We start from the raw sequence: 27668 nt of genomic DNA, 5'->3' as shown, positions 1-27668 counted from the left end.
GTAAGGGGCCAGGTATTTTGGTCTAAGATAAGGGAAAATTCAAAAAGTAATGAATCTTTGGAATTCCCAACCACAGATGGCTTTGGAGGATCAATCACAGAGTTAATTCAAAATAGAAATCATGATTTCTTGCAGAAAAATGGGGCTGAGGGTACCTTAAAAAAATGGCACAACTAAATTATAGGTCTAGATGTCTCTTAATTCCCATGTATAAAACCTTTGAAATGTAGCCAAGTCAGTGCCATACCATTTAAGTGAGGAATACACAGATTCTGTAAATGTATTTAACCGATGATATGGGAGCATGTGAATTTGTGTATTTGCTAAGACTGACTCCTCAAGCAAGTTAGAATTTACGAATTATGTTGTGCTTTAACTGGCCATCTTATCTCCCTTACAAGAGTCACTTGAAAAACTGTTCATTGGGTATCATTATATGACATCCTGAAATGGTAAAACAGTTACAATTTCAAATTCCTTACTTGCTAAAACAGTTCTCTAAGGTGGACCATTCATGTTTTGAATATTAACATTTATATGTTTACGATTTTCCTGTGAAAGCAGTCTAATTGGTATTGAGCCCAACCTATACATCAATTAGTCAACATCAGAGCCAATCAAAACACTTTCCTGGGACCAAAGGAAAACCAAAATGATTTTGAAATAAATACAAATGCATTTAAACATTCAACAAACTAATGTGCACAAAATACAGCATCTCATAACTAGGAAAACCATGTAACAATAAGGTTCAATTCTTACTGCTTCTTGAAGTTTCATTAACATAACATAACATAACAATTACAGCACGGAAACAGGCCATTAGGCCGTTCCAGTCCGCACCGAACCAAACACCCCTTTCTATCCCACCTCCCTGCACAATGCCCATAACCCTCCATCTTCTTCTCATCCATATACCTGTCCAACCTTTTCTTAAATAATACAATTGACTCCGCCGCCACTATTTCTCCCGGAAGATCATTCCACACAGCTACCACTCTCTGAGTAAAGAAGTTCCCCCTCATGTTACCTCTAAACCTCTGCCCCTTAATTCTTAACTCATGTCCTCTTGTTTTAAACTTTCCTCCTCTTAACGGAAATAGTCTATCCACATCCATTCTGTCTATCCCTTTCATAATCTTAAATACTTCTATCAAATCCCCTCTCAACCTTCTACGCTCCAAAGAATAAAGACCCAATCTGTCCAATCTCTCCCCCATACTCCAGATGCTTAAACCCAGGCAACATTCTGGTAAACCTTCTCTGCACTCTCTCCACTCTGTTTATATCATTCCTATAATTAGGCGACCAGAACTGCACACAGAACTCCAAATTAGGCCGCACCAACGTCTTATACAATCTCAACATCACCTCCCAACTCCTATATTCCATGCAATGATTGATAAAGGCCAGCATACTAAAAGCCTTCTTCACCACCCTATTCACGTGAGTTTCTACCTTCAGGGAACGATGTACCGTCACTCCTAAATCTTTCTGCTCTTCTGTATTCCTCAATGCTCTCCCATTTACCACATATGTCCTATTCTGATTCTTCTTACCAAAATGAAGCACCTCACACTTATCAGCATTAAATTCCATCTGCCATTTTTCAGCCCACTTTTCTAAGCAGCCCAAATCCCTCTGCAATCCTTGAAAACCTTCTTCATTATCCACTATTCCACCTATCTTAGTATCGTCTGCATATTTACTAATCCAATTCACCACCCCATCATCTAGATCATTAATGTATATAACGAACAACAATGGGCCCAATACAGATCCTTGAGGCACACCACTGGTCACCGGCCTCCAACCTGACAGACAATTATCCACTACCACTCTCTGGCCTCTCCCTTTCAGCCAATGTTCAATCCATTTGACTATCTCAAAATTTATACCTAAAGACTGCACCTTCCTAACTAACCTTCCATGTGGTACCTTATCGAAGGCCTTACTGAAGTCCATATAGACAACATCCACTGCGCTACCCTCATCCACATTCCTAGTCACCTCTTCAAAAAATTCAATCAGATTGGTCAAACATGACCTTCCTCCCACAAATCCATGTTGAGTGCTCCTGATCAGACCCTGTCTATCCAGATGTTTATAAGTACTATCTCTAAGAATTTTCTCCATTAATTTACCTACCACAGACGTCAAACTTACAGGCCGATAGTTGCCAGGCTTCCTCCTTGAACCCTTTTTAAATAACGGAACCACATGCGCAATGCGCCAATCCTCCGGCACTATCCCCATATCTAATGACATTTGAAAAATTACCGCCAGAGCCTCTGCTATTTCCTCCTTCACTTCTCTCAATGTCCTGGGGAAGATCCCGTCTGGTCCCGGAGACTTATCCACCTTTATATTCTTCAAAAGCCTTAAAACTACACCTTTTGTAATCTCTATATTCCCCATATTTACCCAATTTGCTTTTTTTATCCCACATCTCCCAATATCCTTCTCCTTAGTGAATACCGAAGAAAAGAAACTGTTCAATATCTCCCCCATTTCTCTAGGTTCCACACACAGTTTTCCACTCTGATTTTCTAAGGGACCAATTTTGTCTCTAGCTTTCCTCTTACCATTAACATATTTGTAGAACTCTTTTGGATTAGTTTTCACCCTGCTTGCCATAGTTTTCTCGTACCTTCTTTTAGCTTTCCTAATTCCTCTCTTAAGATTCCTCTTACATTCAATGTATCTTTCAAACATCTCCTTAACTCCATGCTTCTTATATCTAATGTACGCCTCCCTTTTTCTTCGAACCAAGTTTCCAATATTCCTTGAAAACCACGGCTCTCTCAAACCTTTTGCCCCTCCTTTTAACCTAACAGGAACATAAAGCTTTTGCACTCTCAAAATCTGATCTTTAAAAGACTTCCATCTCTCTACTACATCCTGCCCATAAAACAAATTGTCCCAATGCACACCCTGCAAGTCCTTTCGCATCTCCTCAAATCTAGCTTTTCCCCAATCAAAAACCTCAATCCTTGGCCCTGATTTCTCTCTTTCCATAATGACATTGAAGCTGATGGCATTATGATCACTGGACCCGAAGTGCTCGCCAACACTAACCTCCGTCACTTGACCCATCCCATTTGCCAACAGTAGATCTAACACTGCTCCTTCTCTGGTCGGCACCTCTACATATTGTTGTAAAAAACTATCTTGCACACATTTCACAAACTCTAACCCATCCATTCCTTTCACAGAATGTGTTTCCCAATCTATATGTGGAAAATTAAAATCTCCCATAATTACAACCCTGTGCTTATCACAAATATCTACTATCTCCCTACAGATTTGCTCCTCTAGGTCTCGGTCCCCTCCAGGTGGTCTATAATACACCCCTACAAGTGTAACCTCTCCTTTCCTACTCCTCAGTTCCACCCAAATAGCCTCCGTGGATGTGCCCTCTAATCTATCCTTCCTAGGCACCGCTGTAATATTTTCCCTGACAAGCAATGCAACCCCACCTCCTCTTGCAAACAAGAAACAAGGGTTAATAAAACATTGAAGAGACCTTTTAACCAAATATTTCTGTGTTGGCATCTTGAAAGAGCCATTAACAGAAAAATGTTTTTTTCCTTTTTATCTTCTCTCAAGTCCTAATATCACTCATCTTAAATCAAGTTATTAATCTTGTTGGTGCTTTTTGCAATTACTCTCATTAAATTGCCTCTTAAAATCAAGAAAGCAAAGAAAAATTCAAGTGCATCTAATCTTTTCAATATAAATGTACTCTCATGTGTTTTAATTCATTCCAAATCAAAAACATTTAATATAACTTACTGGTGTAGAAATATTGGATGGTGCAGGCTGGTTGTGTATGGCTGAATGAGGGGCATCTGTATATGAAGGCAACTGGTGTACCACTGAACTTTGTTTTGGAGTCTGTGGATTCAGCAAAGGAGGGTATGAACTTGAAGCTGATTTGTGTCGTTTACTGAAGGCTGCATGGAAGGAAGGTAACAAGAAATTAATTTTGCTCAGTGTGCTATTTATTCCTTTATATCCATCATCTTCGGAAATTAGAGAAAAGCAATATAAAATTTCAAAATGTAACTGAGGTCAAATTCCATCTTACAATTACCGATTTACTCATCTTTGAACATGTGCATGCACGCACATATAAGTATGGACTCACAGTAGAACTTATTTTCCTTTCTGAAAAAAATCCACCCAACCCAAATTCTTGAATTCTTGCACTGTGGAATTATACCTAACAATGAGATTCAGATTTGTTGTCAAGAGTACATACGTGACATCACATACAACCCTGAGATTCTTTTTCCTGTGGATGAAGCAGAATTACCACTAACTGGTACTGCAAAAAAACACTGTACACAGTGCATACATGTAAGCAAATAAAGTACAGTACTGTAAATAGATGAATACAGAGAGAATTTTTAAAAATCAATAAAGTGCACAAGAGTCCTTGATTGAGTTTGTTGTTGAGTCTGATGGTGGAGGGATAGCCCCTGTTCCCGAATCTGGTGGTGCGAGTCTTGATACACCTATACCACTTCTGATGGCAGCAGTAAGAACCAGAGCATGTGCTGGATGGTAGTAGATCCTTGATGATTGCTGCTCCTCTATGACAGCACTGTTCCCTGTAGATGTTCTTGATCAAGGGGAGGATTTTGCCTGTGATGTCCTGGTCTGCGTACACTACCTTTTGTAGGGCTTTATGCTTGGGGGTATTGGAGTCCCCATACCAGGCCATGATGCAGCTGGTCAGCACACTTTCCACCACATGTCTGTAGAAATTTGCCAGGGTTTCTGGTGTCATACTAAACCTCCGTAAATGCCTGAGGAAGTAGAGGCGCTGATATGCCTTCTTCATGATGCCTTTAGTGTATTGGGTCCAAGAAAGATCTTCCAAGACAGTGATGCACAAGAACTTAAATTTGTTCACCCTCTCCACCTCTGATCCCCCAATGATCACTGGATTGTATACCTCTTGCTTTCCCTTCCTGAAGTCAACAATCAGCCCCTTAGTTTTTGTGACATTGTGCAAGATTGTTGTTGATGCACCATTCAGCCAAGTTTTCACTTCCTGTATGCTGACTCATCACCTTTCTTTATACAACCCACTACTGTGGTATTGTCAGCAAATCTGTAGATGATGTTATTGTCATTCAGAGCCACACAGTCGTATGTTTAAAATGAGTACAGCAGGGGGCTAAGAACATAGCCTTGTGGTGCTCTGGTACTGATGGGAGATTGTGGAGGAGATGTTCTTACCAATCCTCAAAGATTGTGGTCTGGAGGTGAGGAAATCCATGATCCAATTACATAGTGGGGTGTTGAGTCCCAGGTCTTGGAGTTTGCTGATCATTTTTGAGGGGATGATAGTTTTAACTGTAGTCAACAAAGCATCCTGATGAATGCATATTTACAATCACATGGGTGTCACACTAACTTGCATTTGGGTACTAATAAACGAGAGAGCTTGTTATTTCCTCCAAAATTTCCACACGCATAACACTTTCACCCTTCAATGGTGGAATGAAGGAGGAAAATTAAATGAGAATGAGAGGGGAAATAGTGTGAAAGCTGAGTCAATGTGTTGGAGCCTGTAAACGTTTCAGACTCAGAATCAATTGTTTGAAACTAAGATCAAGAAAATCTCAGTTGTCTATTGAGCCAGTAGTATACATTGATGACACTGTTCCAATTTCCCTCTCTGATCACTATTCAAAATGCATCTCCTCCAATAATCTACTGGGACCATGAAAACAAAGAGATTGAATGTTTTTAAACACTTGATTGGATTATCCGATTTGGTTGATATTTTAAAATTTAAGACTGATTTCATATTTGAAGAGAAACAGTTGCTTTCAATTTGCAGTGCTAACTGCTGAAGCAAATAAGCCTGTTGTCTGCAAATCAGCAGGCCAAGAAACTGGTGACCACCTTCAGACATAATCTAAAATAGCACTAGGAGCTGCAAGAAGCAGAAGCATTTCAATCACCCAAGTTTTCTCTTCACTGTTTCGCTGCCTGTGCCAATGTCACCAACGTATTAAGATGTTGACAGAAAACGTGTCCTTCACTGATACCAAAAACATTCTACAGGGGTGACTAGAATTCAACAAGGGAGTGATTTTTCTTTTCCTTTCATTGGCTGAACTGTTTGCAAACAGCGCACTCATCCTTGACAGGTTAAAATATTATAACTTACAGAACCTATTAGGTGGCATACCAACCTGCAAAAGTAGAAGGTTAGCTATGTTCTCAATCTTTTGCAAAATAATTTGGTGCTTGTGAAAATCTTCCACCCCCTATTCTCCCTCCACCATATATATCTGTGATAAACCCCCCATCAATACTACTCTTTATCAGGAAATAATAGAATTCAAAATAGAAATAAGGAATATGTGAGCCTTTCAAACAAATTTTACAAATATTTTGTGTGTCCTGGAGAACCATTTTTTATAATTATAAACCAGTTCAATTTGTTAGACAAAGGATATACACACAACATGCATAAAATACCAGATGTTATAAGATTATATCTTTCTACTCATCTGACACAGCAAGATATCTGAACAGGAACTCAATTACAACAGAGAATCACAACCAGGTTTCTTTAACTCCAACCCTATGCACATTAATAATTTCCCTCACCTCACCACTGGAGACAACAGATTATTAACTTGTGGGTAACAGGCTCAGATTTTTGTTTATATTAAATATTACACATAGAGGGAAGGGGCAAGAGATAGTGATCCAGGCAGAGTTGCCACGAGTTCATGCATGCAAGTACAGGTCAGGTTCAGTTTGATGATCTTGTGTTCTCCCTCTGCTCCTGGTGTTTGGTTCCAACCCAGCATGAGATCAATTAAACTCCATCTTTCTTCAAGGGCCTCCCTTGCCTCCTCCTTCGCTCTTGGTCATTCTCCCATGGACAATACTCCTGAATACACATTGCAACTAGAGTCAGACCAATTACATGCAGTTACTATAAATGGGGTTTCATTCTTGACTCACACGCTTCAGCACTCGGCTGCTTGCTGGGCATCTGTTTCAGTCATGAGAAAAAAAGGCAACAGGCAAATCTGTGACAGATACTGTTCAATTTTTTTTGGAAAACATTTTCAACAAATCCAAAAGATTAACAAGTGAATTAAACTATTGACCTGCAATAACATTAATCATGCATTAATATTCTCTACTTGTAACACAAATGCACATTCAAAAATCCACAAGAAACGTTCACAAACATCTGTCTGTCAAGAATTCTAATCCAGCTTTTCAATGAACAATCATCATTGTCAGCTGCTATTTTCAAAAGTAGAAGATAATTTTAGAAACAATCTTGCAGAACTGAACCATCTTCTAAACAATGAAAACCATCAGATCCAACAATGAACAATCTTCAGGTCTTTGAGCAAACAAGTAATTGGGCATTTCCATAGCATTTGCTATTACCGAAGTGCATAGGTGTTCTTTGCTTCTTTAACTGTGTGCTGAGTTTTTCCGTAAAAGGATCAACCTCTGTTTTTGAAGTTGGCTGCCAATGGTCTAGTCGTCTTTTGAAGATCTTTTCTGATACATTTCCACTCTGCACATATTCTGCAGGTGAAAAATAAGTATCCTCTGTCAGAATAGGTTAACAGCTGATTGAAATGCTCGATCATTTGCAGAAATCAATGTCAATTTGAGTTTATTGTCATATACGCAAGTACAATATAAAGCTACAATGAATTTTTTAGTTGCTGTAGCCAAACAGGTACGTAAGACGCACTAACTACCATAGTAAAAAATTAAATGAATTTAAATGCAAGACAGAAAAATAGATAATAAATATGAAAGGATAGTTCCATGGTTCTCTAATAGATAAATAGATATTCACAGTGCTAGTTAGTGCAAGAGAAACAGTGATGTTTCAGCAATGCAGACAAATATTTTGGTGGTTCTGGGGTAGCAGGAAATGAAGGGAAATTAGGGAAGGTGACTTAAAAGTTTGGCTGAAGAGTACATAATTTCATAGAAAAAGGTAGCACAAGTAGACACAAAGGCAAACTTGGTTGGGGCACTAAGAACAAGAGTTGGAGTGTCACATCAGAGTTTTAAGGGTCATTGGTAAGATTGTACTGGGAGTATTGTGTTCAGTTCTGGAAGCCGTGCACTAGGAAGGATGGGAATCAGCTAGAGTGGCTTCAAGAATAATTCACAAAAATTATGTCAGGACTTGAAGGCATGAGTAATAAGGAGAGTCAGGCAGCCTGGGACAGTTTTTCCTGGAACAAAGGGGAGTCCCTTTAGAGGTATAAAAATCATGAGTAGAAACAAGATAAAGAGTCATAGTCTTTTAACAAGGTTGGTTAATTTAAAACGAGCAGGCATGGATTGAAAGTGATGGAGGGAAGATTAAAAAGGGACCCAATGGGTTCCTTTTCTCCTCACAGAGGGTGGTGGGTATATGGAAAGAGGTGCCATGGGAAGGGGAATTAGAGATGAGCAAGTAATTCTGGCCCCCAGCAACCTGCAAATCTTAAAAATTATGTAACAAAATCACTGGTTGTGAACTCAAAATATTTTAGCTTTGTTCTGAATACAGGTACCAGCTGATTAGGACAGAGTTCAATGAAACCATGAGAGTTTTACTCAACCACATTCCTGTTCGGCTCCGAATTATGGGTCCTCTACCGGCATCACCTACGGCTCCTAGAACGCTTCCACCAGCGTTGTCTCCACTCCATCCTCAACATTCATTGGAGCGACTTCATCCCTAACATCGAAGTACTCGAGATGGCAGAGGCCGACAACATCGAATCCACGCTGCTGAAGATCCAACTGCGCTGGGTAGGTCACGTCTCCAGAATGGAGGACCATCGCCTTCCCAAGATCGTGTTATATGGCGAGCTCTCCACTGGCCACCGTGACAGAGGTGCACCAAAGAAGAGGTACAAGGACTCCCTAAAGAAATCTCTTGGTGCCTGCCACATTGACCACCACCAGTGGGCTGATATCGCCTCAAACCGTGCATCTTGGCACTTCACAGTTTGGCGGGCAGCAACCTCCTTTGAAGAAGACCGCACAGCCCACCTCACTGACAAAAGACAAAGGAGGAAAACCCAACACCCAACCCCAACCAACCAATATTCCCCTGCAACCGCTGCAACCGTGTCTGCCTGTCCCGCATCGGACTTGTCAGCCACAAACGAGCCTGCAGCTGACGTGGACATTTACCCCTCCATAAATCTTCGTCTGCGAAGCCAAGCCAAAGAAAAGAAGATAACCTTTGATGTTTATTAATTCAGTGTATTTGCTAAAAAAGAGGGATGTGACTGTGCATATAACTTGTCTCATGCTGAGGAACGACTGATATGAAACTTACTGGCTGATGAAAGGATTGACGAGGCAAGCTTTTGACAAATGTTCTTTGCAGAATCTTGGGATCTCTGTTTCACTTGAGAAAACAACTTCAAAGACTTGGATTTCTGTGATTGTTTTTGATGTTCTTCCTGTTTCAGTAAACCTTCAAAGTGCACATGAAGAGGTGCATCTAAAAGCAAAACAACAATCAACCTCATTGACAAGCTTATTCTTTATGTAGATACTGGAGAATAAGCTTATTACATGTAATGTATTAACAAGATTCATTAGCCACATGACCACAGAACTGGGGACACAACTGGATGTTATTCAAATAGGTCAAAGCAGAGAAAATAAACTTCATAAATATGATTATTTACAGGCTATCTGGTTAGACACTGCCACAAAAAAAAATTGATTGGATAGCAAATATTGCTCATAATAAGGAAATTTCTGCACAAGACATTGATCTAACATTGTTAATTTAGAGATGCAGCACAATTTTTGGCCCTTCCAGCCCATACCACCCAGTTATATCTACATGGCCAATTAAGCTACTAACCTTGCACATCATTTGAATATGGGAGAAAACTGAAGATAACAGAGGAAATCCATATGGTCATGGGAAAAAATGTACAATTTCGTTATAGACATCGCTGGATTCGAACCCTCGTCACTGGCATCGTAATAACGTGCTCACCACTAGTGCAGCCCTAATTTAAGTGGCTACTGGTTTGGTTCATTAAAGCAACCAGGAATGGTCAATAAATAATTCATCATTAAAAAATGAACAAAAACAATAAAACAAAAGAACAGTGGCTACCAAAAGCACTTCCTCTCCATTTTCATCATTGATAAAGCCTGTACCAGTATCTCCTCCATTTCTCAGATTTTCACCATCACCCCACTGCCCCAAGGCAAAGTCCCTATGGTCCTCACTTTCTACCCCACCAGCCCCTGAAATCATCATATTATCATATTGGCAGAAGAGTCAAACCTCCCCTCCCAACACTTTCCTGCTTTTTGTGACAGATTTTGTTGTATTTTATATTGTATACAGAAATGTTTTAAATTAGATAAATTGAGGCAGGTTTTTAGTGTAGGTCACATACAAACACTTCAAAACAGATCTCATTTAAAATGCCAGAGCTCTGCTCAAACCAGACAGTCCAGCTCGGAGTGCCTTTGCAAAAACTTTGGAGAGTGGACTGTTCACTAATGGATTGGTTTGAAAAGCAACAGATGAAAGAACTCGGAGGATTTGGTTTGGAGCCGTAGGCTATCTGAGTGCAGTTTGCTGTTCTAAGAGGGTCATGTGGTTTTGCAGGCAGGAGAGAGTCGAACAGGCATTTCTCTGGGAGTGAGTGAGTGAGAGAGAGAGAGAATTGAGTTCTACAGTGCTACAGTTCAGCAGCAGCAGCTGGGACTGGAACAGGACAAGCTGGCAAGCTTATGGAAAAACCTCATTTTGAAGACAGGTTGTGAGTTCTTAATTCAGCCTGGTCAAAGCTCTTGTAGTCCATAATGTTTCACTTGAAATAAGAGAAACAAAAAGGAACTCTGTGGTGACCTGAAAGAAAGAGGTTATCATCTGGAAAACCCTGATTGGGCAAGTTTCTTTGACAAGATACTGAAGTGGCTGATTAAAAATGAATCAGTTGTGGCTGATTAGAAGAAATCAGTTTGTGTCCAGCGAACAACAAATCCCTGTCTGAAAACTGACAAAAACTTTCCTGAGTGGTATCCATTTATCTTTCAAGCACAAAAGCCTGGTGAAAGTCATAAATGTTAAATTCTGTTCACAGTATAAGAATTGCCTGCACCCAGTGAACTTGGATGAATGAGAAGTGAGATTGGACTGTGAATGAAAGAACTTTTCTAAACTTACATTACATACACATGCGGTTAGAATTAGAAGGGGGTTGGGTTGGGTTAGGTTAGGTTAAGTAAGTTAATAGTAATAAGTTGGTGTTTCATCCTGTTTTTATGTTTAAAGATAAATTAAAAGCAACTTTTGTTTAAATAACCATTTGTCTTGGTGAATTTCTGTTGCTGCTGGATTTTGGGGTCCACTGGGCTCATAACATAGGGATCATCTATCAGAGACTCCCTGGTTTGTTTTTCGCTCACCACCCATCCTTCCTCCCCTTTAAGCACTTGACCCTATATCTCCCACATTAGCTCCATCCAGGGCTACAATTTTTTATAAATATTAATTTCAAAACAGACTTCATTCACAATTTAAAAATAGAGAGCACAAGGTATTTTCATATTCTGACTGTTATTTTCGTATTGATACAAGGAAAACAATATAAAGTGCTTTAACATTCATAGCGTCAGATGTATGTGACAGTACATTGTAACCTATTTATACCAACGTTGCAACTAACATGACACCCCAAGAGTTATTCCCACTTCTGTCATTTGACAGATAATCCCATCCCTCAATGTCTGGTAGCGGAAAGATTCTTAAATGGTGGCCACCCTACAGAGTTCTTACGCCGGCTGCGCCAAGCCTCAGTGCATTTCTCAGCACGTACTCTTTCAGCCTGGAATGTGCCAGTCAGCAGCATTTTCTCAATGACATTTCACTGTGCTGAAACACCAACAAGTTTTGGACAGAGCGAAGAACATCTTTCACCAAGATGATGATATTCCAGAAGCACTGGGCATCTATTTCTGTGTGCATCTCCAGAAACACCCCACAAATCAGAGTTACACAGTTATACTGCTGCAATGAATAAACCATGATGAGGACCTTTGCATCCTTCTTCATACACTGTAAGAAAATCCACAGTCTGCAAAGAAGTGGCCACACAAACAGGTCTTCCAAGAGAAGCTGAGCAATGCGTGCACATCGTCCAACCTAATCCACTGCTTTTGATAAGGCCCACTTTATATTGATGAGACCAAATGAAGGCTGAGTGTCCGCTTTCCTGAACACCAATGCTCTGTTTGTGGGTCAAAGCTTGAACTTCCTGTAAGTCAACTGTTTCAATTCCCCTAATCATTCGTAAACATACATAATCTTCGGCCTCATGTTACAGTGCGGCCAAACATAAACTTGAGGAACAACACATGGACATGGTCTTAAACTTAATGGCATTAACAATTTTTTTCAAAAGCCTATATCTATCCAGTTTCATTATTTACATTTCTACTTTGTCCTATTCTTATATTTCTAACTTCCCCTCTCTTCTTCCCAGTGGTTTCTCCCTCTGTTTTTTCACTTCTCCCACCTTCTTCCAATATCCTATTGCCTCTTGGACACTCATTAACTTCTTTCCCCCCTTAATATCCAAAATATCACCCTGTAGCAGATGCTCTACAATGAGTGTGGAAGGAAGACACACACACGAGGAGTCAAAATCAAAGAGTACTTTATTGCACTGGCAGCTCTGTTTATATGGGCCCCTGGCGCTGACATCAGGTGCCCACATCATAGGAGTGCCGACCTTAGGTTGGCCGGTGTTCCTGTCAGAGTCCTTCATCTTCCTGCTGTGCGGAGGTCACCTGGGACAACAGCTAGTGTCATTCCCAGGTCTGCGCGGTCGCCACTTTCATCAGCCATTTTGCAGGCCGGTTCGTGTCTTGGTGTGCAGACCACTACATTACTCTCTCCCCTCCACCCCCCATCCCAGAATCAGTGATTAGGCAATTATTCATAGCCTTTGGTGCCCTGCCCCTGTGTTGCGGGGCAGAGTGCAAAACAGCTCATTACAGTCCAGATATACGGTTTCAGACAATCGACAATAAAGTTTTCCTCTTTACCATCAATGTAGAGGACAAATGTGGAACCATTGTCTCTAATGACCTTGCCGCCTCTCATAGGATCGTTACAATGATAGTCTGTGTGTGCCCCTCTTCACGAACACATACCAGCAAGTCCTTAGATCATTCAGGATGCTATGCTTAGGCAGGCTGTGCGGTGGGGGTTGTCACAGGACCAAGGACTCCAGCTTCCGCCATGGGGTCTTCTGGGTATTTATCGGGGGCCAAGAATTCTCCAAGGATGATTAAAGGCACATGGTAACCATCTCCACCACTGAGGCATTGAAGTCCACATTTGGCGCAATATGGTCCATGGACTGTCAAAGCATTGCACAATCCAAGATCCTCCATCTTTTTGAACTCCTCCTTTGTCAAGTTGAGTTTCTCAGGCAGGAGTTGGCATGCCCTGGCATGGAGCGGGGGCTGCGGGGGGGGGCTCCCCGGTCAGTAATGTGGTGCCTTACCCTGTGCTTTGGCTCGGCCATGGAGAACTGTGGCATCACTAACAAGGGGAACTCCGCTAGGGCAAATTTATTGTCCGAGAGTGTTATAAAGTCCAGGTGGGGGGCAGGTAGCTTGGCTTACCCCAGAGGCAGAGTCTGAAAGGCTCTGGCATGCATCAAATACCATCCCTTGAGGTCGACCAGCAAGCAGTAGGTCTGAAAGAAGTCAGCCCCCAGGAGCTGTTGTGCCACTGCCATGAAAGTAAAGGTCCATTTAAAGCGACTGTTGCTGAACCGAAGGAGGATGGTGCGGGTCCCGAAAATTCAAATGCAGTAGCTATTGGCTACCCTCAGTGTTGGGCCCTGTTTGCTGCAATGGGTGTCGAGGCTTGCAAGGGATAGAATGCTTATCTTGGCACCTGTGTCGACCAGGAAGCGCCTGCTTAACTGTGGTTAGCCAAGAGATTTCCTGATGATAGTACCATAGCTGTACCAGGGTGTTCACTTGCCTCTTTGCTGGCCTTGATCTTACTGGGAGTTATTCATTGGGTTTGCTGATGTGGTGTACAATGGCGCTGGAGTCCTTCTTCGCTCTCCAGAGCATGTCTGCCTGGGCGGCAACCCTCCAAGGGTCGCTAAAGTTCTCGTCTGTGAGCAAGAGCTGTATATCCTCAGGCAGCTGCTCCAGGAAGATCTGCTCCAAGAGCAGACAAGGTTTGTGGCCCTCGGTTAACGTGAGCATCTCACTCATTAGGGAGGATGGGGCCGTCTCCCAATCCGTCCATATGCAGCAATCGGGCATGCCAGGAAAGCCCCAAAGTGTGGGTTAATAGCTCTTTGAGGGCCGTGTATTTGCATTGCTCCGGAGGCTGCCGTAGGAAATCTATGACCCTTGTTGCTGTGTCCTGATCGTGGGTTCTCACAACATAGATGGTGTTGTTGGTGGTGATGTGGCGAAACTGGAACTGTGCCTCGGCCTGCTTGAACCACACATGCAGCTGTGACTCCCAGAATGTTGAAAACCTGAGTGACCGCGTGGATGGTCGTTGGCTCCGCTTGATCCGTCATCTTTGAGTCCAACTGCTGGTTGGACTTGTCGGGGTAACCAATGTAGCATACGTGCTATGACGAGTGTGGAAGGAAGACACACACGCACACACACGAGGCGTCGAAATCGAAGAGTGGTTTATTGCACTGGTAGCTCTGCTTATATGAGCCCTGGCGCTTATGTCAGGGGGCCACGTTATCGGAGTTCCGACCTCAGGTTGGCTGGCGTTCCTGCCAGTGTTTCTCGTCTGTCTGCTGTGTGGAGGTCACCTGGGATAACGGCTGGTGTCACCCCAAGGTTGGCACGGTTGCCGTGTTTATCGGCCATTTTGCGGGTTGGTTTGCTTCGTGCTACAGCCCCCTTTTTACTTTAGTGTCAATAAACAGTCATGACTCTAAACAGTGACCCATTAGGTCTACCTATGGATGCTTTCTAATCTGCTGAGTTCCTCTAGCAGCTAATTATTTATGAGTTGCTATCATTTTACATGGGGGAATAAAATTTGTGCCATAGGGCATGAGTCAGTCATTCTCCAGTATGGCAATCCCAAATGATTATTCTTCAAACGTGAACTAAAGCCAAGCTACTTCAGGATATTTGACAGTCAACAAGCTACATAGGACCAAGGTGGTTGTACAGCCCCTCCAGCTAATTCATCCAAAGCAACATAAAATGTGGAACTCAGTAGGTCAGGTAGCATCTGCGAAGTGAGAACCAAAGATACCACTAAAGATTTTATTTTAGAACTGTAAAGTTAAAACAAATTTAAAAAACTAAGCTTGGAAAAGTTAAAATAGGACAAATGACCTGCAAGATGAACTCATTGACCTTAAAAACAGTTCTGGATGCAGAGATATATTTGAGACTCTGTCTATCTCTGAGTTTTGGCCAAAAATGACAGATAGTTATTCCCAACATTGCGAAGGAGTGTCATCAGAAGATCCTGCCCCTCATGACCTCTTATTTTCGTGAATCAGGCTTTTAGACATTGCTGCCATTGAAGACAAAGGCACGAAGCCTTATCTACGTGGCAGATCTCAGGTGTTCATTATCTACAACAGAACCAAGGATGTTGAAACTGGTGAAGAAACTTCAGGAACAGTGGTCTCATTAAAGTGGCTTGAGCTTTGATTTTGATTGAGAACTTTATGTTCAGTCTCTGCTTGCAGTGTTTTTTTTTTATACTTTCAAAATGTTAAATAAGATGCCTTAAATTAGATAAAGAGGTGATTCTTACAGAGTTGCCTTTGACTTTGAAATATTGCTCAGTCCTTGCCACTAGTGGGCCATGTCATGTTAGGTTATAAGCCAGGTGGGCCTTGGACTGAAAAAGGTTGAAAATCCCTGATCTATAATATTAACACCATGTTTCTGTCCCTTTATATACGACTACTGATATTTTCAGAATTCTCTTTGGTTTCAAATTTCTAGTGGTTACTGGGCACTGCACCTCATATTTCCAACATTTTTTCCCTCTAGTTTCTCTCTTTCATCTTCTGTATATATCATTCCAGACATCTCAGTATTAATTTCATATTTCTTTAAAACTTAGGAGGTTGTTCATCTTATCAGATTCCCAGAGAAATCCTTTTGGTCCAATTCAACAACTTATTTTCCAATAACCCATTCTCTTTCACATGCTAATCAATAACCCCCTCACCCATCGACAGCATGTTTTCAAATCTTCTCCAGCCCCTCGCTTATACCATGGAGTCATTTGACCTGCTACCGGCATGCCTTTGAGATATGGGAGGAAACAAGATCACATGGATGATACCCATGCAGTCACAGAGAAAACATGCAGGCTCCGCACAGACAGCAGCAGGAGTTCGGATGAAAGAGTGGCAACATTACCTGCTGTACCATTATGACCTGATAATTAATCATCACCATTCTTACTTAGAAGCCTGATTCACGAAAATAAGAGGTCATGAGGGGCAGGATCTTCTGATGACACTCCTTCGCAATGTTGGGAATAACTATCTGTCATTTTTGGTCAAAACTCAGAGATAGACAAAGTCTCAAATATATCTCTGCATCCAGAACCGTTTTTAAGGTCAATGAGTTCATCTTGCAGGTCATCAGGGATTTTGTTAACTTTAGCAAGAAAGGGGTTCCTCACCAGTGCCAGTCCTTCTCAGCTGATTTCTGGCAGGTAGTGCAATAATTCTTTCTTGAAGAGGAAAACAATAAGTAGTAAGAAGACAAAAAAAACACACTTCTGAATCAGTCTTGTGTGGGGGTCTGATAGAAATTGTGATTGCTGAGCTCCAAGCTGCTTACATTGAGAGACAGCCAGATTGCTCACCACAATACCCAAAGTTACTGATAAGACTGAGACATGCCCTCAGACCTACCCTGACCTCAATGAATTGGGAAGTCACTGTGACCGACGTAGAAACACGCCGTGGCCTACCACTATTGTAGATAGATGACTTTGCATTTCCATCAATCCTGACACCAATGGTAAAGGTACTGAAATTGATGAATTTAGTATGGACTCCTAAAGTCTGCAACATGCCTGGACAGATGACAAGGTGCTGTAACCTCATGTTGGGTATCATTGGATCCACATGGAAGACCAAAGACAGAGAAAGTCAGAATAGCAGCAGAATGAATTTAAGTGACAGGCAACAGGAAGCTCATAATCTTCGTGAACTGAATGGAATATTCTGCAAAACCGTCTCCTAATCTGTGCTTGATTTGTAAAATGTCAAGACATCATGTGTACTGCTTGCAATACACTAACCTTGACATGTGCAACTCAGTTGCTGCTTCACTTGGAAGGAATTCTTACATTATTGAACAATGGGAACGAATCAGGTATAAAGGCCTGGAAAGTACCTCCTGAGATTTTAATGTCAGTCTTGTACACAACAGACATTAAGGGAATGGTCCACGCAGAAAGCTAAATGGGGAGGTGAGGAAACATGTTTGATCTGGAAACTCAATGAAAGTGTAAGATGTTATGAAGGATCATCTGATGAAGACACATGTGACCCCATTTCTTGATGAAGAGAAAGCTGTGACAATGGAAAAATGAAGACATTTTAGGTATACTGGTGTGGAAAGTCAGAAATTGGGAGAACACAATGGAAATCTTATAGGAAAAAAGTGTCATTTCAAAATATGACTACAATCCATTTATGTAAAGGATAGAATAAAAGGGATAATGGATTAATAGATGCAAAAATGGCAGAAAACAGAAGCACCTAAAAAAGAACTACCAGGTTGGAAAACAGCTTCTTCCTGCAGGGTATGAAATTGATGAATGGTATCCTTTAACCGCAGTTCTTTTATAAATGAAATAATGAAACATATTTATTTCATATTGCATTTTTATGTATGCTGAGATTATTATGTGCTGTGTGAGAAATGTATTATTGATGTTTGTGGATGCACCATGGTGCAGAGAAATGCTGTTTCATCTGATTGTTTATGTACAGGCATATTATAATAAATTTTAACATGACAGTAAATAACTGTGAAACAAGTCAAATTGCAAGTGAAAGGGCATGGCCGACAATCAAAATCAACAAAAATTGTTAATAAATATTACAAATGACAGATTAATACTCACCTTGTAAAAGTGACAGGATAGGGTGGTAACAGGGTTCCAATATAGCCACACGTTCCTGGAGAGGCATACCGGTTTGATCCATTGCCTGCATAAATGTTTTAGAACCACATAATATACATGAGGTGGGCCAGTCGCAGCTGCACTTAATACTAAGGGGACGCTGAGCCTGCAAAAAAAAAAAGTGACGATGACATGTCATGATTTCTCTGAAGAATGAAGCTACATTGGACACCAAAAAATATTTTTAACTACAAATATTAAATTGCATACACTTTCCTAACATTAACTCAAACGTTTTCTTCCATCTCTCTCCTGAAAAAGCCAACATGTTTGGGAGTCTACTTTCATGTTCACTGCCATGCAAGCAATTTTTTTTAATGCAAAACACGACATCAAGTAAAGAACCTGGAGTTATTTTGGCAATCTCATTTCAGCATTATGCAGCATTCATAAATTTGCACTTCCATGCAGGAACTGGTACATTGCAGAATGACATAGCAAGCAAGGGAACTCAGCAGGTCTTAAAATTGGGCAGAATCTGGAGAAGCAAACGTGAATATCTTGAATGACCTTGTGGACAGGTGTTCATAACCTGACAAGGTTATTGGGGAGCTCCATGTCTATAGCTCAGAATCAGAATTTATTGTCATGAACAAGTCACAAAATTCATTGCCCAGCAGCATCAGAGTGCAAACATTTATATAAACCACCTTACAAACATAAGTAAAAGTTGTGCATGAAAAATCCCAAAGACAGCTTACTTAATTGAGACTAGCAGATTTAGCATGAGTAAGTTAACAAAATATTCAGAATCTCATTCAACTAGTTCACTGAAAAGAAGACAAGCATTGGGTTCATCTCTTTCTGCTGTTTTTGCTTTTCTACAACTGAAAAGGCAGAATTTTTGTAGCCAATTAACCTAATAAACAAGTTCTCATGCTTTATTCTCCATGTGGGGGTAAGGGAGAAGTAAACAATTGTGATTGGGAACAATTCTGATGATATTTGACCAAAAACCTTTGCACCTTAATATTCTTCAAGTGTGAAATTAATAAAAACACAGAAATTCTAGAGGAACCGACAGGTCCATGGGAGTTAAAGATGTAAAACTGACATTTCAGGCTCGAGTCCTTCTTCAAGGGTTGAGTAAAAAGCAGACAGGCATCTGCATTAAAAGAAATGGCAGGGGGAGGAGTACAGACCATCAAACAAAAGGTGTAATTGGATATGGAGAGAAGGTCAGGAGGGAGGAAAGGTGAGAATTGAGTGGGGAAGGCAGAGAGAGGTAGTTGCTCTGTGAATACAGGAGACAGAGAGAAAAGAGAGGGAGAGACAGAGCTAGTGAAAAGGAGACATATGGAAAGATGGAATTGAGGGTGGGTACTAACAGAAACTGTAGAAGTTGATGTTCATGCCATTTGATTGAAGGGTGCCCAAACAGAATATGGGGTGTTGTTCCTCCAATTTGCGGGTGCACTCTTTCAAGTTTGAACATCTTTGTAACGTTTAATTACTAATGGGGTAAAACAGCTCCACTTACACATTTAGAGAATAAAATCAGATATGACAGTTTCAACTGCATTTACCATTCACAGTGATCCCACTGCTCACTGTGTAATGCCACATTCCTGAGGAAGCACATGTTGATGCTAAAACTTTCTGAATTTCAACTTTCACTGAAATACCATGCACACATCCATGGTTGCACAAGAGAATTTTACGGCTGCCACTTTAACAAAACTAAGACTGATGAGGAGGAACTTCTCCCAGAGTGGTGAATCTGTGGATTTTCTGCCCAAGGAAGTAGTTAAGGCTGCCTCATTAAATATATTTAAGAATCAAAGATATAGCTGTTTGCATAATAGGTGAGCAAGTGGAGCTGAGTCCATGACCAGATCAGGTATGACCTTATTAATCTTAATGGGACAAATAGCATTCTCCTGTTCCTATTTCTTATGTTAAATAAGTAAAAAGATTTGTACATACCTTTCTGCTAAGGTAACATGCTAGATTTGATCTGACCAGCCTCCTTTTCCTGTACCTCCGAACAGGACGAACTCTGGCAGCAACACAGCTGTTGTCTGGTGGTGATGGAGGAACATTTAGTCCATCAAGTCGTTGTTTTTTACTTAGAATCTCCTCAGTGTCTGAACTGTCCAGTGAGCTGGTATCCAAAGTATTAGAATGCAAGCTGTAAAAATTAAAGCAGAAAGAGTTCAGTAAATAATGAAATTATCCAGGATCTCTTATTAAAATATTGTCATTTATGCAACTGAGCTGGTGGCAAGTTGCAAAAGTGCTGAATTAAAACAATTATTCAAAATTTTGCTGTATCTTTAGAAGCTTCACTGTTAGACTGCTCAGAGCAAAACAGAGCTTCTTATGGCAGCTTGTTCCAGATACTGTCCGAGTGAAAAGGTTGCTCCTCAGGAACCCTCTTTTCAGAAGGCCTATGACAAGGTGCCACACATGAGGCCACTGAACAAGAGCCCATGGTATAACAGGATATACTGTAATCCATACCTTCAGCATGTCAGCACAGAGTTCTTCTTGTTTCTCTTATTTCAGGAGAATCACTCTAGCCTGCCATTTCTTCTTGTAAGGACTACAAGGGTTTTCAACAGGCTGAACTCAGAACTCACAACCTTTTTCAAAATGGGGTTTTCAACAAGCCTGGCAGCTTGCCATGTTGCAGCCTCAAAAGCCACTGTAGAACTCAGTTCTCTCTCTCTCTTGAGAAATCTTGTTTGTTTTTTTTTCTCTCTCTGCTTGTAAAAAACAGAACACCTCCCCAAAGCTCCAAACCCCAATCCTTGAAAGATCTTATCAGCACTTTGAGCCTGGGCTGTTTATTTTCACCTGCTTTTGAAATTACTTCCAAAGCAATTCCATTGTCCTTTGCAAAGCCACTGCTGCCTCAATGACTCACTTTAACTGGATTGAAAATCTTCCTTTTCTTCAATAATTCAAAGATTTTGTCAGGATAAAAGAAAATCTTATTCCCTCCAAATTCTAATGGTGTTTTTCTTCCTTTAGTCTCTTTGCCTGCTAATTCTAGAATTGTTCCCCTTACTTGATAGCAAAGAAATTTCACCAAAATAGGTCTGGATTTTGATCTAGTTGAGGTTTAGGTTTAAGAGCTCTATGGGCTTGCTCAATTTCAATATCTCCATGAAAATATACTTGCCCAAAAGTCTGCTGAATCCCACGCTGTAGGAATTGTATAATATCTTTTCCTTCTTTCAAACCAATAATCTTAATATTGTTCCTTCGACTAAAATTTTCTAGTGAATCCATTTTTTCAGACAGCTGTTTATTTATCACAAGCACTTCTTCTAATCCTTCATCCACTTTATCTACTTTTCCTTGAAGAAATTGATTTTCCAAAGTAAAACTGAATTTTTCCCACATTTCTTGATTTTTATTTGGCATTTCTTTAACAAATTTGCATACTTTATTAACTTTAGCCTCTGACCTCTTACTTCAACTCATACATAATCATAGCTACTGGGTCTTGAGACTTAGGGATAGCTTTAGTTTTCTTTTTTTACCCCTTTCAACATTTCCTCTGAACTTTTTTCTTCTTCTTCCTCCTTCCTCTCCTTTTTCTTCTGGTTCTCATTGTTCTTCCCCTTCTGACAGGCTTCCAGACTGCTTAGGAGCCTGTCTAGAGGGCTTGGTAAGCCACTCTGACAGGGCCTCCCGATTTTGTCGATTACCCATACGCCACTCCTCGCACATGTGCAGTCTGGTTGTTCCTATTCCCAATTCGTCAGGACATTCCTGTTATTGCAGGGTCATCACAGCTCGCCAGGGGGCCCTCTTCCCCCAGAGAGGACTTCACCTCAGGTTCTGGCTTCTTATCCAAGGTAGGCCTAACTTTTTCTTCCAGTCATTGTTCTTCCATTTCCTTTGTACTCTCTTCTATTTCTTTTTTTTTTGGCAGCATCGTATTTCTTCTCCTGGGTTATCTACTAATCGTTCAGATGAGTTTAAAAACTGGTCTATTTCCTCGGTGGAGCAAGATTTTCCGACCTAGCCCTACGTCATCGTGACGTCCCCCTATCATGCAGATAAATACCCTGAAGATAAATTTTCAGGCTGAGGCTGTGATGAAGAAGGCAAATATAATGCTGGCATTCTTTTCAAGAGGAATAGAATATAAGAGAAGGGATGTGGAGTTGAGGCTTTATAAGGCACTAGTTAGACCTTGGAAAATTGTAAGCAGTTTTGGGCTCCTAATTTAAGAAATGAGGTGCTGATGTTGGAGAAGGTCACAAGAATGATTTGAAAGTGTTATTATATGAGGAACGTTTGATGGCTCTTGGCCTGTACTCATTAGAATTTAGAATGGGGGGGGGGGGGGGGGATCTCACAGAAACATTTTGAATGTTGAAAGCAACAGACAGAGTTGATGTAGAAAGGTTGTTTCTCCTGGTGGGAGACTCTAAGACAAAAGGGCACAATTCAGAATTGAAGGCCGTCCACTTAAAACAGAGATGTGGAGGAATTTCTTCAGTCAGAGGCTGGTAAATCTGTGGAAGTTGTGGAGGCAAGACATTGGGTGTATTTTAGACAGAGATTGATAAGTTCTTGATTAGCCACGGCATTAACAATGATGGCGAAAAGACCAGGCAGTAAGGTTGAGTGGGAAAATGGATCAGCTCATGATTGAATGGTGGAGCAGAATCGATGGCATGAATAACCTATTTCTGCTCCTATGTCTTATGGTCTTAAATATCTCTCCTCTTACCTAAAACCCATGGCTAATTCTAGAATCATCTATCCTGGGAAAAAGACTGTGCATTAATTTTATTTATGTCCCAAATGATTTTGCATACATTTATAAGATCATTCCTTAGCCTTCTAGTTTTGGTTTAATACTGGTGAATTTGTTTTATTACCTTTCCAATTTAATGGCATCCTTTCTATCACGGAAACACAGTGATCTCACCAGTGTCTTGTATAGAGAATTAGGCAAATGGGCAAATTCAAAGACATCCACTTTGGAAGAAGAAATAGTAAATTAAGATTATTATTGAAACAGTGAAAGATTGCAGCTGAGGGACTCATAGTTCACAGATCACAGGTTGGTTTGCAGATGCAACAAGCTATCAAGAAAGCAAATTAATAAAAGTGTGCTGCTCCTGGATGGAACTCCTGGAGTTCTGGTCTCCTGACTTAAAATAAGGATATGCTGGCTTTGGAGACAATGCAGAGCGGATTCACTCAGTTGATTCTGGAAATTAAGGGTTTTGCTTATGAGCAGAAATTGAGTCGTCTGGGGGACCAGACTCACTGGAATTCAAAAGGATGATGGGGATCTCAAAAAATTATACAAAATTTGTTTCCCTTTTAAGGTGAAATTAGAACTCCAGGACATAGCCTTAACGTCTGGGTCAATAATTTAGGATGGAGGCGAGGAGGAATTTTTTTCTCAGGGAAATGAGAATTTATGGAATTCTCTGCCAAAGAAAGCAGTGGAGCTTCTGTATTAAATATATTTTAAATGCAGCTCAGGAGAGCATAAACTGTCCCCAGCGCTAATTCCAGAATGTGGTAATAAACTCATCTAGAGTAGTAGTAAAATCAGAAAATATCTCTCAAACAAAACTGGAATATTATCAGGTCATTATCACACTTCATCTTGTGAGAGATCATTGTGCACTGCATTTCCTGCACTACGTCACTGATCAGACTTCACAAGTACATCAATATCTGTAAAACACAAAAGAGGCACCAAACAAGTCATGGTTCTTAATTATTCTTTGGTCTCAACTGTGATGGACATGTGTAAATCAAATAACTCACCTGTTCAATAGGCCGTTGAGTTGCCGTGGAGGGGTGCATACTTTAGACAGCAGTGAAGAGCTTGAAGGGGAACTACAAGATGGGCTGGAAGGGCAAATGAGGCTTCCCAGAGACTGTGCAAGGCGTGAACTCTGAAGATGAAAACAAATGATCTTGAATGTTACTGATAAATGCAACTTCTTACTGATAGCCGTGTAATTGGAAAGGATTTACTCCCTCAGCAGACACTTCCTTTCCCAAAAGATTGTGAATTTAAAAATGAATTTGTTCTGTGTTGGCAATTTGCCACTTATAGCTCCACCTATCCAGTGTCAAACAGAAAATACAAATGTTAATTCAGGGTCTATTACCCATTAAATAACTTAGGTTCACAAAATACAATTAAAATAAGGCACTGGGATAAAACAGCACTTGACAATGTGTCTCATGAAAAGAAAATCAGCTTAAAAGTTGCAAATATATTTTTTTACATTGCTAAGCCTGAAAATGCCTGAGATTATTTGATCTCAGAAGCTAAGCAGGCTCAGGCCTGGTCAATACTTGGAGGGGAGACTGTCTAGGAACACCAGGTGCTGTAGGTTTCTGTGTGGTGACTCTGTCTGCCTAATAATAGACAAAAGTTAAAGAATTTCATGTATGTTACATTCTAAATGTAGTAATATGTGACAATAATGGAACTATTACCCTTTACCTTTGTCCTTGCAATCCAAATCTCATTTCAAATACTCTAATCTACTGTACTGTACTCCCTCTCTCCAAACTGTAAAGTTGAAGCATCAGGTTCCATATATTCTCTCAAGATATTTTCTCTGAACAGTTTGCTGCTGTCCAGACTAACAAATGTTAATTTGAACTGTATTCTATCAAAAATATATTTGGCCAACTGTTATAATAATCCAACCATATTTAGGTTCTCAAAACGTCTTGAGGTAAATACAAGACTAGTGTTTCTTGTATGGCCACAAGGTTTGTAGAAATTGGACAAACATCAATTGTGCCATGCATTATTATAAGACAGTAATAAAATTATGGATTACTGATGCTTCATGCTAATGACTACACACCTGTTTATCAATGTTCCGAAGGAGAAGAGATGGGCTGCAAGGCGAGAGTTCACATTTGTTATTTGTAATAGGGACCTTCACATCAGCAGAAGAGGAGCTGGAATGCAGGTCAGGGCTCTGCAAGCCTCCTGCTGACGATGTCATTACTGACCGGCACTGGTGTTTCATCAGATCTTCTGGCAATTGAGCATCACCAAGAATAACGGGACCCTGACAAAATCCAAAACAAAATTTAAAAAATCGCAATCAATTCTCCACAACACGAGTGTCTTAAATAAAACAATATTTTTGATCCTGGTGAAAACAATCTTTCCTGTTTTATATATCCATTCAAAGTATCCATTCCAGGGCATCAGCAGATACTAAGACATCTATCTATGGAAGAGGCAGTTCCTTGAGGAATGAACATAGAGATAACAAGAATAATACATCTAAGCTAATGCCAAAAAATGCACCAGGAACTCTTAGGCTTTGCATTATCAAGCTAGAGAAAATTTGTAAGGAAAATTGAAGACAATAAGTTAACATAATTAAAAAGCAATGGCTCAACTGATGTCATGAGGTGCAATTGAAAAGATTTACTCAATTGTTTCTTCATAACTTTTAATTATTTATAAACAGACTGAATACATTTAATACCGTCAGAAGTTTACTACACCTATTGTCAGAGTACATACATGACATCACATACGTACATCCCTGAGATTCTTTTTCCTGTTGGCCAAGCAGTATTTGTTAGTTGTACAAAAAACTGTACTCAAGAAAAGATGTTATACAAAAGAATGAAATGTAAACAAACAACTGTGCAATACAGAAAATATTGTTGTTTAGGAGTCTGATGGTGGAGTTGAACCTGGTTATACAATTCTTGTGGCATCTAAACCTCTTTCCTGATAGCAGCCGTGAGAACAGAACTTGTCCTAGGCGGTATGGATCCATGATCATTGCTCCAACATAATTTTCTCGATGGTGGGAAGAATTTTGCCTGTGATGCACTAGGCTATGTCCACTACTTTTTGCACGGCTTCTTATTCAGAAGTATTGGTGCCCCCATTCCAAGCCATGATACAGCCAGTCAGTATACTGTCCACTGTACATTTCTAAAAGTTTGCCAAAGTTTTTGATGTCATATAAAACATCTACAAACTCCTGAGGAAGTAGAGCACTGAAGTGCTTTTTTCAAAATGAAATTAACGTGCTGGGTCCAGGAAAAGTCCTCCAAGATAGTGATTCCCAGGAATTTAAATTTGCTAGTCATCTCCACCTCTGATCCCCAATGATCACTGGATCGTAAACCTCTGGTCTTTCCTTCCTCAAGTCCACAATCAGTTCCTTGGTTTTGGTGAGATGGAGTGCTAACTACTTTCTTTGTGGAACCAGGATCACAATCTATGATTGACTCTTTAGTTTTTCTGTTACATCAGACATTACATGAAGGTAAAACATGGCTTAATACTCTGATCCAAATTTGATAACAGTAAACAGAGCCAAATAATCCTGACTGTTTAGTAAATGCACTGACACATTAGTGATAATTAACAGTGACTTTTTAAAAAAAATGACACAAGCACAGAATAACAAAAGTGCTAGTGGAGAAGTGGAAACGATTAAAAATAAATCCCAGTTACACTGTACGTTAACAAGAAGAAATAGCAGCAAAATTTTTATGTTCAGAGTTAACAAAAGGCTTGGAATAACAACCTAAAAACATGATTATAAATATTATTTTGGGCATTTAAACTAACTACTCAATGAAATGGCCCAGTAAGCAACTCATTTCTAATAAACTTCACACAGACCACGTTCACAACCCTCTGCAGTTTCTTGTGGACTTGAAGAGCTCACCCACCTCTCAGTTATGCTCCTTAATTCTTTTTATTTGAATATTTTATTTAAATTTCATATATGTATTAATATCTAAATACAGAATTATCTTTCATTCATCTCTAAACAGTAATGCATAGTATTTTATATCTCCCAACCTCTGCCACACTCTCGCCCCAAAATAATAACCACAAAGAACATAAAAAAAGGAAAAAAAGATACAAAGTTACAATAAATTCAATCAAATTTTGCCTGCACAATATTGAACATATTTTGGTAAGGTTTTGAGGTTTAGGAGATAATTTCATAATGTAGCATCTACAGTATATAAGTATGTGCACCAAATTTTTAAGAAATTATCATATTTATTGATTAAATTATATGTAATTTTTCTTTTTTTTAAACTTTATTTAAAAGATAAGTAAAGTATAACATACAATCTAAATATTCAAACAAAGTAATTTTACAAAGATTTATATATAAAAAAACAAAACACAACAAACATTTAAAAAAATAATTTTAAAAAACCCCCAAAAATTTTTAAAAGCCCTTCCTCGACCCACCCACCCCTTCTGCTAGCCTTAAGGGGAGCAAAAAATATAAATCATATATATGTATATATAAAAATATAAATAAATGTTAATAACAGTTCAAAATACATCTAATTGCATATATTTCAAATACGGAGACCACTTATCAACAAAAAAAGAATTGTCAAGTAAATTATAAGTAATTTTTTCCATAACGATACAAGCTTTCAATTCATTATGCCAGTGTATTATATTAATTTCTACATC

The 27668-nt window shown here is 39.9% G+C and overlaps 1 protein-coding gene across 2 annotated transcripts in view; it reads right to left on the bottom strand.

Annotated features, from left to right (window-relative positions):
* The window catches only part of LOC138755667 (KAT8 regulatory NSL complex subunit 1-like), a 221979-nt gene that overhangs the window by 29645 nt on the left and 164666 nt on the right, over positions 1 to 27668 (bottom strand). Inside the window, exons 3-9 of one of the 2 annotated variants that reach the window (XM_069922059.1) lie at positions 25048 to 25257; positions 23984 to 24114; positions 20159 to 20363; positions 18173 to 18338; positions 9353 to 9520; positions 7441 to 7584; positions 3796 to 3956 (exon numbers count right to left, since the gene is read on the bottom strand). In XM_069922059.1, the coding sequence (XP_069778160.1) occupies positions 3796 to 3956; positions 7441 to 7584; positions 9353 to 9520; positions 18173 to 18338; positions 20159 to 20363; positions 23984 to 24114; positions 25048 to 25257 (1185 nt within the window). The remainder of the gene's footprint in view (positions 1 to 3795; positions 3957 to 7440; positions 7585 to 9352; positions 9521 to 18172; positions 18339 to 20158; positions 20364 to 23983; positions 24115 to 25047; positions 25258 to 27668) is intronic. The other variant, XM_069922060.1, reaches the window with a different exon arrangement.

The sequence above is a fragment of the Narcine bancroftii genome, chromosome 2, assembly GCF_036971445.1.
Source record: "Narcine bancroftii isolate sNarBan1 chromosome 2, sNarBan1.hap1, whole genome shotgun sequence".
NCBI classification, from domain to species: domain Eukaryota; kingdom Metazoa; phylum Chordata; class Chondrichthyes; order Torpediniformes; family Narcinidae; genus Narcine; species Narcine bancroftii.
Note: the sequence above shows the minus strand (reverse complement) of the source record. Positions and strands in the feature narration are given on the sequence as shown.